Source organism: Chenopodium album, chromosome 23, assembly GCF_948465745.1.
Source record: "Chenopodium album chromosome 23, dcCheAlbu1.1, whole genome shotgun sequence".
NCBI classification, from domain to species: domain Eukaryota; kingdom Viridiplantae; phylum Streptophyta; class Magnoliopsida; order Caryophyllales; family Amaranthaceae; genus Chenopodium; species Chenopodium album.
Window position 1 is genome coordinate 29,014,407 of NC_137856.1, and position 15,197 is coordinate 29,029,603.

General features: G+C 34.1%; 1 protein-coding gene across 1 annotated transcript in view; it reads right to left on the bottom strand.

Annotated features, from left to right (window-relative positions):
- Positions 1-15,197, bottom strand: part of LOC145607295 (serine carboxypeptidase-like 18) — a 33,396-nt gene that overhangs the window by 16,314 nt on the left and 1,885 nt on the right. The window contains exons 2-5 of the mRNA XM_081663000.1: positions 11,922-12,067; positions 11,242-11,321; positions 10,361-10,480; positions 9,287-9,389 (exon numbers count right to left, since the gene is read on the bottom strand). Of these exons, the coding sequence (XP_081519126.1) occupies positions 9,287-9,389; positions 10,361-10,480; positions 11,242-11,321; positions 11,922-12,067 (449 nt within the window). The remainder of the gene's footprint in view (positions 1-9,286; positions 9,390-10,360; positions 10,481-11,241; positions 11,322-11,921; positions 12,068-15,197) is intronic.

Genomic DNA, 15,197 nt, shown 5'->3' on the forward strand with positions numbered 1-15,197 from the left:
TGTCTCACTTTGTTTTGCCGTTGAACAATTATTATATAATTGCTTTCTTTGTTTCGTAAAATGTACCTACTTTTCGTTTTCATCCATTATCCTATGTTCATCAACTTAATTTTCCTTTTTTCTTTCAAAAAAAAAAAATAAATAAATTAAATAAAACTTAATTTTTTTTCCCCTTTTTTATAGCAACTTTTATTCATTTTTTTCTCAACTACAACCCTACTTTATGAGGACTAATTATATTTGTTAAATACAGGTCTGGGCCGCACCCGTCATGGGAGAGTGCAAGTCTACCACTTTACAAGACCAAGGAGGTTCCACCTCAAAACCATATGGCAATGAGGGGAGTAGCTCCTTAGCCTTATATTGTGGTGATAACTCTTGTATTCTTTCAATGTGGGATTTCATAACCACTACACCCCCCCTTTAGTGTTTAGTGTGGGACAAGAAGAATGCTCACATGTGGGTTGTTCATGAGCTCAACCCTCCCCCTCACATGTGAGCTGTCCATAGTGTTTTTGGCCCAATATACTTTAGCAAGGCCCCAATCGTGGGCCTGGCTCTGATACCATGTTAGATTTCGGGAAAACTCCTTGGGTTGGAGTGTGTACCATTGAATAATATATATAGTGTTACAATACTAGTCCTAATCTTGTTAGGAAACCTAGTACGATAAGAATACAAACTATATCACAAATATATACAAATATATCCTACTCTGCGACAAATATTATAATAATCCTATAATATCCATCACACCCCCGCAGTCATAGCGGGAGGAGGGCGTACGCTAAGACTGGACCTAAATTCCAGAAATAAATCTCGTGGTAGGCCTTTGGTGAAAATGTCTGCAAACTGATATCTAGTAGGAACATGCAAAACCCGAACCTGTCCCAAAGCAACCTTTTCTCGAACAAAATGAATATCCATCTCCACATGTTTGGTGCGTTGGTGTTGTACCGAGTTGCCAGAAAGGTAGATAGCACTGACATTATCACAATAAAATATAGTAGCCTGCTGTAGAGGACAATTTAACTCTAGTAAAAGATTACGAAGCCAACATGCCTCTGAGACAACATTTGCAACGCCTCGATATTCCGCCTCTGCACTCGACTTGGACAAAGTATGCTGACGCTTAGACGACCAAGACACGAGGTTGTCCCCAAGGAAACAACAATAGCCCGATGTGGAACGTCGGGTATCGGGACAACCTCCCCAGTCAGCGTCAGTGTAAGTAATAAGTCGATGAGAAACAGTCGGATATAAATGTAAGCCGTGATCAATGGTACCCTGAACATAACGCAGAATGCGTTTTAATGCCTCAAAGTGAGGTTCCCGAGGATCATGCATAAAAAGACACACCTGTTGTACCGCATAGGCAATATCCGGCCTAGTGAAAGTGAGGTACTGAAGAGCACCTGCTAAACTGCGATACAAAGTCGGATCTCGAAATGGTGGTCCTGCATCTGCACTAAGTTTTGACTTAGTATCAACTGGAGTAGCTGCAGGTTTACATGAGCCCATACCTGCACGCTCTAAAATCTCCTGTGCATACTTTTCCTGTGAAAGTAGCAAATAAGAGGGAGTGCGGGTCACCGCTATCCCTAAAAAATAACTCAACGGATCCAAATCAGTCATAGGGAACTCAGTTTGCAACTGAGATATGATCCCTGCACGCAACTTGTCAGAAGAGGTAGTTAATATAATATCATCAACATATAGAAGCAAATATGCCATATCATCACCCTGTCGAAAAGTAAACAGAGAGTTGTCACTCTGAGAGATGACAAAACCCAATTCGATGAGAAAATTTGCAAAGCGTTGGTACCAAGCTCTGGGAGCTTGTTTCAAACCATAGAGAGCCATGCGGAGTCGACAAACATGAGTGGGTGCTTTCTGATCAATAAAACCCGGAGGTTGGTGCATATAAATAGTTTCCTGCAAGTCACCATGTAAAAATGCATTTTTGACATCTAGTTGATGTATCGACCACTTTTTAGCCATAGCTAAACTGAGAACAGTGCGAATAGTAGCCGGTTTAACTAACGGACTGAAAGTCTCATCACAATCTACACCAATTTCCTGCGACCTGCCATCACATACAAGACGAGCTTTGTGCCTCTCAAGGTCACCATTAGACTTGTATTTATGCTTAAAGAGCCACATACAATTAACAACATTCACCCCCGCAGGCCTAGGCACTAATTCCCATGTCCCTGTTTTAATTAAAGCACTACATTCATAATTCATCGCCGCATTCCAATTATGGTCATTTAAAGCTTGTTTATAGGACTTTGGAAGTGGTGATTTATGATGATGGAGACCCGAAGGTTGAACGGTGAGGTTACAATATTTCGGGTTTGGCTTAAAAATTCCCCGTTGACTACGGGTGACTCGGGGAGAGGGAGGTGGTGGCCGGGTGGGTTGAATGGGTGGTATACCACGCAAAGGAGGCGGTGTATAAGGTGGAGTTTGAGTGGCTGGGCTGCTAGCCGAAACTGGCGTGGGCAGTGGGGTCCGCAGCCCACCCGCGGCTGACGCTGGGCTGCCGCAGCCATGCCGCGGAGTGGACTGCTGGGAGGGTGAAGAATTGTTGAGCTGCTAGGGTGGGCTCGTGTTAGAGAGCTGGGCAGATCTGGGCGGAGAGTGTTGTGGGCTGGGAGAGGTAGCTTGTGAGCTTTGTGGGCTGACAGGAGGCGCAAATGGGCCTTGGATGTGTGGGCTGCAGTTTGGGGTTTGAGGAGATAGTGGGCGTGCTATTTGTTGCGGAGTGTGAACAATAGGATGCAACAAATGAGGTGAGGGTGAATCATCACCTAAAAAATCATAATCTTGGCTACGAAATTTAGCTAAATTTCGGAATGGGAAGGTCGCTTCATCAAAAGTGACATGACGCGATATGATTATTTTATTTGTGGTGAGATCAAGACACCTATACCCTCTATGGTCAATAGGATAACCCAAGAACACACATAGTGTTGATCGAGGAGCTAATTTATGTGGAGCTGTTGCAGACAGATTAGGAAAACAGAGACACCCAAAGACACGGATATGATCATATGAAGGAGTTTTTCCAAACAAGGCTAAAGCAGGAGTATTGTGTTTAAGGGCTTTTGTTGGCAGAATATTTAAGAGATAAGTGGCCGTTTCAAGAGCATAAAACCAATACGAGGGGGGGAGAGACGCATGAAAGAGAATTGTACGCTTAATATTATTAAGTGTACGAATCATACGCTCAGCTTTGCCATTTTGTGAGGATGTGTGTGGACAAGAAAAGCGGAAAAGCATTCCATGGTCAATACATTTTTGCTTAAAAGGGTCATTATCAAATTCCCTACCATGATCACATTGAAAACATTTAATCTGACGTTCAAATTGGGTTTCAACATAATTTCGGAAATTAATAAATGATTGAAAAGCTTGAGATTTGTATTTTAGAGGGATTGTGCACACAAAATGAGTATGATCATCTAATAAGACTAGATAATATTTGTGACCTTGAGAACTACGAATAGGGGATGTCCATAGATCGGCATGAATAATATCAAAAGCACAAACAGTAGTATTATTAGAATTATCAAAGGGAAGGCGAGTATGTTTTCCTAATTGACATGAATTGCAAAAAGTGGAGTCATGCTCCTTATTACAATAAATATGATTTTTAGACTTAAGATAGCTAAAAATATGAGCTCCAGGATGTCCTAGACGGCTATGCCAAGTGGAAGGGTGAGGGAGGTAGCTAGACAGGTTGACGGAGTGGACTTGGTGATTTTGACTGGATATAAATCTCCCGAGCTATCACACCTCGTTATTATTGTCCCCGTACGAAGATCCTTCACAGAAAAACCAAAAGGATCAAACTCAATAGACACGGAATTATCAGTGGTGAATTTACGAACTGAAATAAGGTTCTTTATGAGTTGAGGTGCTAGGAGGACATCACGTAAAATAAGAGGTGTTTTAGGATGTGGAATAGTGCCATGACCATAACCTGTTACTGGAATACGATGACCATTGCCAACTAAAATATGATTTTTAGTGCTTAAATTAAAAAGGGGCAAGAGATTACCAGCATTATTCGTCATGTGAGATGTGGCACCCGAATCCACGTACCATTGGTTGTCGGGATTTGGAAGAGGCATTGTAGAGAAAGAGGATGCCAAGTCCGTATGGGTCATGGGCTGCCCATAATGTGCTGCGTAGGCCTGCTGCTGTGGCTTGGGTTGACCAAGGATTGATTGTTGTTGCTGGACCGGAAAGGGAGCAGGAGGTCTGGCCCATGTGGCTTGCTGAGCCCATTGTTGGAAGCTTGCCCATAATTGTTGCTGACTTGGGCCAGACGGATTAGAAGAGGTGGATTGGGCCGAGGCTTGTTGTTGGTGCTGCTGCTGGCCACCACGCCCTCTGCCTTTGGTCTTTGGCTTGCCTCCCCGTCCCTTGCTGCCACGTCCTCCGCCACCACCGCCCCTGCCCTGCTGATGTGGCGGCTGCTGCTGCTGGGCGGCTGCCGCGACGGTGGTGGTGGCGTTGTTAGCTTGAGTAACAAACGCTTGACCGAAATTGTCTTTTGCGGATTTGCGTGACTCCTCTAACAAAATTCTTGATCTTGCTTCATCAAATCCGGGAAGAGGTCGAATTTGAGTGATGGATTGAGCCACTCCATCATAATCTGAGTCAATTAAACCTGCACAAAGACGTAATACCAATGTTCTTTCGGACACGGGTTGACCAACGTTGGCTAGTTGATCTTTGAGTTCCTTCAATTTCTGACAGTAGGAAGACACATCTGGAAAATTTTCAACAAAAAGATTGTTAAACTAGTTTTCAAGATAAATAGCATGGATTTCTCCATTGTCTTGAAAAATATTAGCGAGCCTATCCCATGTTTCCTGTGCCGTAGCGTTCTTGTACAACACCGTGCTTCTTAAATCTGCAGAAATTGTATTGTAAATCCACTTTTTCACAATCGAGTCAAGGCGGTTCCACTGCGCCGTTGTGAGGTCCGTAGGACGAGGGGATTTAGGATCAATATGATCGATAACATTGCAAGAATGACAATGAATTTCAAAAAGTTCAACCCAACTACCGTAGTTCCCTTTGTCACGATCAAGAATTTCTGGAACCTCATTCTTGATGTTGCTAACTGCATTAGCAGGGTGATAGTCATTAGACGGAGGAGGAGGTGGTGGGGTTGGGTTTTCATTATCTTTGGCCATTGAAAATTAAACAAGAAAGAAACTTGCTACTGACCAAACAAATTCTTGCGGCTAGGAGGTCAAAGAAACAATGATGGAGGTAATGGAATTACCACGTAGAGAGGTAGCGGAAGAGAAAGGATTTGATTTGTCTTAGGAAATTAAAAAATTTGTGGAACCCTAAAAAAATCTAGGCTGTGATACCATGGTTAGATTTTGGAAAAACTTCTTGGGTTGGAGTGTGTACCATTGAATAATATATATAGTGTTACAATACTAGTCCTAATCTTGTTAGGAAACCTAGTACGATAAGAATACAAACTATATCACAAATATATACAAATATATCCTACTCTGCGACAAATATTATAATAATCCTATAATATCTATCAATATTAAAGAACTAGGTTAGGTCCCGTGCCATGCACGATAATTTTCAATAACTATTTTTCAAATGAACATTATGAGTCTGTTCACTTCAGCTTAATTTCAGTTCAATTCAGTTCAGTTCAGTTCTAATCAGTTCTATTCAATTCAGTTCAACTCCTAATTTCCTTCTCTCATAAAAATATTCATTTCAGCTCTATTCAGTTTAGTTTAGTTCAGCTCATTTCAGTAAATGTGAACATATATACCCTATATTAAACATTCGACTTTCATAAGTTATATTCATATCAATTGAAGAAGAACAATAAAAAAAAATGGTAGGAAAAAAAAAATCACACTAATTAAGGGCAGGTTCAAATCTGCTTAATTTCAGTTTAGTTCAATTCAGCTCAACTCCAATCAGTTCAGTTCAATCCAGCTCTAATCGGTTTAGTTCAGTTTAGTTCAATTAAGCTTCTAATTTCCTTCTCTCATAAAATATTCATTTCAGCTCTATTCAGTTCAGTTAAGCTCCAATCGGTTCAGTTTAGTTCAGCTCAGTTCAATAATTGTGAACAAGCACTAAGAATAATCAATGTGTGTTGTTCTTGGCAAGTATTATTGAAGTGTCCATAGCTAATTATAGATTATTAATTGATTAAAATTTTAATCACAAATCATTCAAGAAAATAACAAAAGTATCCTTTGTTGATTTGATATTTATATTTCTTTGTTAAAATTTGTAACTTCTATTACATTACTTTAAAAAATAAATAAATTCGAGAAGAAAAAAATTACATGATCTTGTACTGTCGTAATAAACGTAGTACATAATAATATAATACTAGTATATGTCTTTCCAAAAAAAAAAAAAAAAAAAAAAAACTCCATATGTCACAAGTTATGTTAAGAATCTTTTTATTTATTTTTTATTTTATTGCTTAAGTTTATAATTGTTAATATGTTTATTTTGAAAGGATATGATATATCGAATCTTTTATTACACACCATAAGTAATTATTACGATATAGTATTATATATTTAAAGATTCGTTTCTTATTAACAACTTTTTTTTAAAAAAAAAAAAACTAAGACACACCAAGAGATGACACGTGTCATTGTTGGTGTGTCTTTTAGTATATGTACTAGCATAGTGCCCGTGCGATGCACGGTTTATAAATCAAACTACTAATAATTATTAATCTCATATGGGAAAAAAAACAAAGATAATTCATTTAATACTAAGGGCTTATTAACTAATGGTGGATACAAAAATAAAGGATCCGAATGTAATTTGAATAGTATTGTAAGCTATTAGTATTTTTTAAGAATTCAATTTATTAATTAATTAAAAATAAATAAATATTGCTTCACATAATAATTAATACTTCATTTTCTATCTCAAGTAGAAAAAAAATTAAAATTTTCTTGTCATACATTTTACTTTAGTAGTTACAATTTTATACGAAGTATATATTTTGCCCGTCGTATTCACCAAAATTTTGTAATTATTATTATTATTATTATTATAAATTTAACATAAACTTTGCTTGGAAAATATTTTTTAACTTTTAGGTGTATATTTTTTAATCTAAGTTAATTTAATTTTACTTTAGGCTTGTATGTTAAACATTTGAAAACTCTATATTTATTTAAAATTACATTAGATAGTAGTCTAAAATTGCATAGCTAGAATGGAAAATATTATTTATAGAAATGGAAAGTATATGAATCAAAATAATCACAAATTCACAATTATATGATATGAAAAGGTGAACATATACGTAAAAAACTATGAACATAAACATTTTAGAAAGACAATATGCATAAACAGATTTAATTAATATTTCATGAACAACACATATTTACATTATGAATATTTGAAATTATATATGGACATATAAAATATTATTATGAATATAATGCATTTAATTATGAATATAAAAATTTGAAGAAATAAAAAATAATATGATTATGAAACATAGGCATTATAAGTATTAAATATTCATTTTTTTACGTGTTCATTTTTTATTATTAAATGTTCATTTTTTTTCATGTTTATATTTTTTTTTTACTAAATGTTCATTTTGTAGAGCATAGTGTTAATTTTGACGGATCGCGGATATGTTGTCTGGGTTATTAATTTAGGCCGCGCGTTTTGGGTCTTCCCTTGTTGCACCTATCTTAAGGCCAATTGCATTCACTCTAGCAAGTTGGGTTCAATCAAGTTAAATTTGTGTCTAATTCAATTTCAAGATTGCGTTGTATGTTGTATCGATTCAGGTTTAATAATGCAGGTTTATTGCCCATAAATTCGGGTTCAGGTAGAGGCTATCAGTAATTGAGTTAGGCCAGATATAAGTATATGAAATTTGGTGCTCAAACCCACAAATATGGTCCGGCCAATATGAGTTTTTTGCCTTTTTTGGGCTTTTTTCAAGTAGGACTTGAGTCTAGAAACAATATTAGATACACCTAACTCACGTCTTTTCAAGCCAGACTATTGTTGATTAACAGGCCCAATATTTGGGCTCAATAATTATTGGTTTAGATAATGATCAAGGGTTTAGTCTAGTTTAACCTATAAAACTGTTTGTTTGTTTGTTAATATCGAGTCAGTTCAGGTCAAGTTATAGTTTACTACTCCGTAGTTTTACCCCACTGTTTGGGTGTAAGTCGGATTCAAGTTATTTTTACGACATGTCGGTTTCTAGAATCTGGTCAACTTATGACAACTTTAGTAAAAACACTAGCTTAGGTCTCATGCCATGCACAATAAGTCTAATTTTTGTCATATAATAAAAAAAAAAGTATATTTAACAAATAAAAGTGATGCTTTAAAGTAATTTCTTTAATATATCAATAATATGAATCAATTTTACCATGGAGTATTACTTTTTTTTTTTGGCAAAATCTAATATTACTCTATTTATTAAATGATTAAATAGGAGTTGCAATAATATTTTAGGGAATATTTTGTCATATAAACAATATAAAAGATTTGGAATAACTGAGTTTTTTCAGTGCGGCAGGCCATATGTTGCGGCAGGGTTACTTGTATTCTAGGTTACTTGTTTCTGGAGTTACTTGTAGAATGTTACTTGTATTCTAGGGTTACTTGTATGGGTTATTTATATTTTGGGGTTACTTGTATGAATTACTTGAATGGGTTGAGTAACACCTACAAGTATCCCAAGACCAAAACCTCGTACCAAACCAATAACACCTTACAAGTAACGCTAACCAAAACCAGTAACACCCATACAAGTAACCCCATAATACAAGTAACACCTGACCAAAACTAGTAACACCGATACAAGTAACCCTAGAATACAGGTAACACCTACAAGTAACCCCTGACAAAACCAGTAACACCCATACAAGTAACCCCAGAATACAAGTAACACCTACAGTAACACCATACAAGTAACCCTTGCCACACTATATGGCCAACCACATACAAAAATTTGTATTGGAACAATATTAATATATTATTATAGCCGTATCAAATATTCACCAATAAATAAAAAAGGTTAAAGGAAAAGGAGAGTTTTGAAGGGAAAAAACAGCACCAGAATGTGACACGTGTCACTCCCGATGTCTGTTTTAGTATTAAGTTATTGATTGATTGATTGATAATTGAATGATTATGTGAATAACGAAAAAGTCAAATTATAACATTATAAAACAAAAGGAGTATATGTAAGTGAATAATTAGTCGAAAGTACCCTTTATAATCTCTAGCGTAAGAGAAGGAATGATTTTTCCTGAATACGAAGCACCAGTGATGTAAATAGGATTTCTTGCAAATTCAGGATGCTTGATAAGCCACTGTAAGAACAAAGATTTCGATTAGCAAAACACAAGCATTGTATGTGTTCGGTTCTTCGCGAATCTATCCACCCAAAATTATATATGTACAATAACTCTTGTTTGAGAGAGTGAGGGATAGTTCAAGTAGTTAAAACTTCTCTCCCGATTCCAGAAGATTCTGGGATCGGATCTCACCCCCGCCCCTATGGCTCTCTAAACTTCAAAATAATCAGTAACTTGTTTGAAATTGTCAAAAACTTACAAAGTATATAAAATATCCAAAAATTTATATCTAAATTTTAAAATAAAAGTTGAGATAAAAACTTATATAAAATGTCCAATATTTAATGTTCGTCTCACCAGGAACCCGGACTTACGTACGCAATACTATATCACTAGACAAAAGGTCGTCAAAGTATTAGACTACTGATAATACAGAGTACTCCATTTTTTTTCCCCCAAAGACTTACGGTGTATTTGGATAAAGAAATGGGAAAGAAAAGAAGGGGAGGGAGGGAGGGAGGTGAAGGGGAGGGAAGAGAAGAAAGATGTGTTTTCTTTCCAAATCTCTTCATTGTTGGAGAGATTAATTTCTTATAATTTAATCTCTCCATTTCTCTCCCCTTCAATTCCCTTCCTTTTTCTTTTATATCTAAATGAAAGATAATATATCCCTCCATTTCCTTCCTTTCCTTTCCCTCCATTTCCTTCAATCCAAACAAAGTGTTAGTTTTGTTTTTATTAATTGGAAATAGTATAACTAGATTTTATTAGTAAATAAAAAAAAAATCTTGAACATTGAAAATGATGAGTTTATATTGAAGGAAAACTTTAAAATGAAATTGAAAGTATTTGAATAATGGGAAAAGGATAGAGGAAATAACGTTTTAGGAATAGTTAATATATTACTTAATTAATCTCAATTCAAGCATGCCCTGACCTTAGTATAAGCACGTACTCCAATTTTATAAGAAATAAAACGAGCTAACCTTTTTCAAAAACTCGTATGCTTGTTTTACAGTGTTTGTATCACTAGGAATGTAAGATTTATTAGTTGTATAGGAGAATCCAGCGCCGACAGGTGAATCTGGAAATAATACATTTGCAACCTAAATAACATTCAATGCATTATTGTTAATTAGTTTACACAATAAATAGCAAAAAGTTTCATATACTAGTATATATGATGCCTTACTTCATTCACAACAAATATTTAATTACTTCATAAATGTATTGCACACTTTATAATTTCATAGTGATTTGTTGGTTAGGGTGGCCTGGTAGGGCGGGGCAACGATGAAATTATGGCGTGGTGTTAGGGACGGTGATGATGGTAGGGTATTGTGGTGGCAGTGAGTGTGGCGGTGGCGGGCTAGTGGGTGTGTATGTATGGTGTGAAGATGTGGTGGATAATATATTTAAAAATCTTCAAAATGAATTTTCTATATTTGTTTATTTTTAACTCCGAATTTTTGTATTTTTAGAAAGACACCATAATTATTCAAATATCTCATTTCCGCTATCAAAAAGTTGGATCACTTAGCTCCTTCTCAGAATAAATTATGAATTAATTCACTTTCTTTAATCTCAACTATATTTTCAATAAAATGATAAAAGTAATCTAATACTAGTATCTTGTATCACATTCACTTTCATGTAAAATACTAATTGATCTAATAAGTAATAACATATCATCAACTTATCACATAATACTATATATTAACACTTTTTTTTTTTTGGTACAACATATGTACTCATATAAATATTCGGATTAATCCATGATAGAAGGAACTTTTTTTAGAGCAATATAGATAAACTATATGCACATAAAAAATAGTGGTAATAAATAGATAGATAGTAGTTGGATTACCTTGGTCCAAGAATAAGGATTTGATTCAAGTCTCGGTAGACCATCCTCCCATTGTGATGATATGTTGAAGGATAGAGGACCTTTTTTGTCATCACAACATTAATCTATTAGGACATTATAAAATAAAATAAAATAAAATGGTTGAGGATGAGCCTTTTTTTTTTTTTGGGGAAAAAAGGGTCGTCTGTGCTAACATATTTCAATTCTTATGGCTCCATGCCTCCAATTGGTAGGAGATCGATACTAAGTGAGTGATAAATCTGCTTATAATGAATTTAAATGTGATATTACAAGAAATTATCATATACTTCATATAATTACTATTCCCTATTCTATAGAACCCCTCAAGACCTCAAGTGATAGAGAAGATAATGCAATTTTTTACGTTGTAATAACTTGCATGGCATAAACTACAAGTCATAAATTTATGTACATGCTATTATAACTGAATTCATTTTATTACTACAATTTATTGTCACTTATCAAATGGACAATTAAAGTTAATTAAGATGATGAGATGATTTTTTTTTTCTTGTCAAAAAAATAAAAATAAAGTGGATTTATCAAGAAGTGAATTTCTTGGCTTAAAAAAAAATAATAAATAAAAAAAAATCAAGAAGTGAATTTCTTGGCTTAAAAAAAAATTAATAAATAAAAAAAAAATCAAGAAGTGAATTTACCAATACGTCCAAAAACAAGATCCGTAAAGGAAGAACAGCCGGGTCCTCCAGCAAACCAAACCAAAAGTGGATCTGTTTTTGGGTCATTTTCGGATTTTATGAAGTAGTAAAATAGCTGCATTTGCTCCTCCCAAACTCCAATGTATCTACAATTATATTGTTGAGATAAATCATTCATGTTACCTAACACATTAATAAATTTGTAATTTATATAACATAATATAATACATATATTAATATGGATAATGTTATACATAGCACTTAGGGCTATATATAAACATTAAAAACGCTTTTGAAAATCGTATAAAATTAGAAATTCATGACAAAAACACGCATAGATCAGTGTAATTAGTGTGATGTTTTTGTCATGATTTTCCAAATTTAAACAATTTTCAAGATTGTTTTTAATGCTTATATGTAGCCCTAAGGTTATCTACATCATTTTTCTATTAATATTTGGCCCCATTGTTTTATTTGCCTAAAAAATAGACCAACATTTTTTTGTTGCAAATAATTAGACCAATATTTAATGACGTGGTTAGTTTCAATTGTCAAATACAACATTAATTTAGAAAAATTTAACTTAGGACCTGTTCTGATTGACTAAATTGAACTGAATATTTTATGAGAGAATGAAATTAAGAACTGAATTGAAAATAATTTGAAGAGACCATGCCCTTAATGATATGGAGTAATAAGCAGTGTAAACAGTTTCTTCATGTGACCCATACCCGCTTCTAGCCTTCTATTGGGATGGGTGCAGTGTGGGATGTGCATTTATACCTACCTGGGTACCTGTCATCCCTATATTTAGCCAGTGTTGGACCGATTGTCCGGTTCATCTAGTAGATGGTTTATTTTTGGGTGCTAGTATTATTGCCCTAAGAGTTGAGATAATTATGAATTGAATGACAAATTGTCATGTTGTTTGGAAATCTGTGCCATTGTTGAGATATTATCTATTAGTTTGTGAATGATTATTTGACTGATGTATGAGATCAAAAGGTTAAAATTATATTTTATTTTTGGTTTGAGGCTTCGCGTTATAAATCTTAGTCCTTGGCATGTTGGTAAGATGATGAAATCATGAGTTAAGAATAAGGTACAATTTGTATTATTCTTTTTTATGGTCCCTTACACTGGGATTTGGCCCATATGTGATATGGTTTAAGGTGTTTTTCTAGTTATTGAGAGTATTCAAGTTTTTATACTTGTTGGTTTGCTATTCGAATTACCCATGTCCAAGGCTAAGTATAAACACAAAGAGCGTGGCACACTTATGGGATATATGAGTTAATTGAGTAAAGTTTCGTATTATTATTCGAGGTTGGGTTGACAAAATGTGTAATGTAGTTTTGATCTACATTGTTTGAGTGAGCTAATTATATTAATTCTTCTATTACTCTTTTGTATTTTGGTAAGTTGTGATTACTCAGGCTTTTGCTGACGTGTATGTTATATTGTTATGCTATTTGTGTTTGCGGCCATGTCTTTTTCTTATGGTGGCCCTGCAACGATCTATTTGGAAATTTGTCCATAATGGTGAGCAGTCAAGATTATAACAGGTTGATCAAGTGATGATCTATTGCTAAAGGAGCTCAAATGTTTCGATTAGTTTGTTATAACAAGTTGAATTTATAAAGTTGTATAAATAGCTCACTTAGATTATTGGGTTGTAATTATTGGGATTTTGTAAGCCTTAACACTTGATATGTTTTCAAGTGTGGCGGTATACCTCTATTTAGGTAAATGCTTCCGTAATTTTATTCAAAAGTTGTTTATGCTTCCTTTAATTCTTGTTTATTATTAGTTAGTAAATCGGGGGTGTTACATAGGAGTTTATTAAAATTGCATGCAAGTGCCTAACTATAACAGTTGGAGTTGCTCTTATTAACCATCTTTTATGATCCGTGAAGAAAAATTATATAAGTGTTTTAAAATTCTAACTCCTAATCTAACAAAGTTATTTATCAATGTAGCCATGACACACAAAATTCAACCACTAAGGCATGGCTTGAACTCGATCATATGCAATCATGTTGTATTGTTCTTACGTGCCTAAAGGCCTGTTCACATTTACTGAACTGAGCTGAACTGAACTGAATTGATTGGAGTTGAACTGAACTGAACTGAACCGATTGGAGCTAAACTGAACTGAATTGAGCTGAAATGAATATTTTATGAGAGATGGAAATTAGAAGCTGAACTGAACTGAACTGAACTGATTGGAGCTGAACTGAACTGAAACTAAGTAAATGTGAACATAATCTGAATTGAATTCAACATATTTTAACGTGTTTGTCAATTGTCATGATATAAATATCTCATAGTGTAACATGGACAATAGCGTGTCATGCTATGCCTACTTTGTGTCATTTTCATGTCATATGTTACACTATTTATAATTGTGTTGTTATTAAATTTAACAAAACAATTATTGAAAATATAAATGGACAAGTTTAACAAATTAGCAAAAGAATGGTTCACAGTCTTAACACCACTCCATACAACCGAACACAAAAGATCGGTTCACATTAAATGGAAAAAATGTGTAATGATTTGGTACGTCTTTGAATTTAAATAAAAATACTTTTTTTTTTTTGAGGAAATTATAATAAAACACTTCGTATTTGTGGCTAATGATATATATAATTAATCTACTACCCAACTCATCAATGATTTTGTCAGATTAGAGAGTAATGAACTAATGTATTAACTATTACTAAAATAGAAGTTTGCTTAAATCATCCTCTTTCCAAATTGTACACGTATTGCTCTTTCATACAAAAATTTCCAACCAAAACCTGTGATGTCATACATAGTACATATTTCTGGTATTTTTTTTTTATTTTTTTTAAGGAATTGGTTATTTTTTTTAATTTAATTAATTTTATTTTATTCATTTGGTCGTGTTAATAAATAAATAAATTTTTTTGGTTGGAATAAATAAAGTGATATTGAGCTAAAAACTAAATTTTTTTTGTTTTGATTTTATTAATGTTATTTTGTGTGGTCTTTATTTTAATTTTTACCTAGCATTGAAGTCACGTACTAATAATATGGATGTTATACAAAAATGAGTTAATGTTGTTGGTAAATGTTACTGTATAATTGTTTTGTATTTCCAAGGTGCTTCAACTTATTTAAATTAGCATTACTTTTAATTTGTATTTCAAACTCTTAGATATATAACTTCGCATGCGTATGGTTTAATTAGATCATATTGGCTTTCTTTTTTTTTTTATATTTTTTTACTTATATAATCTATGATGATAG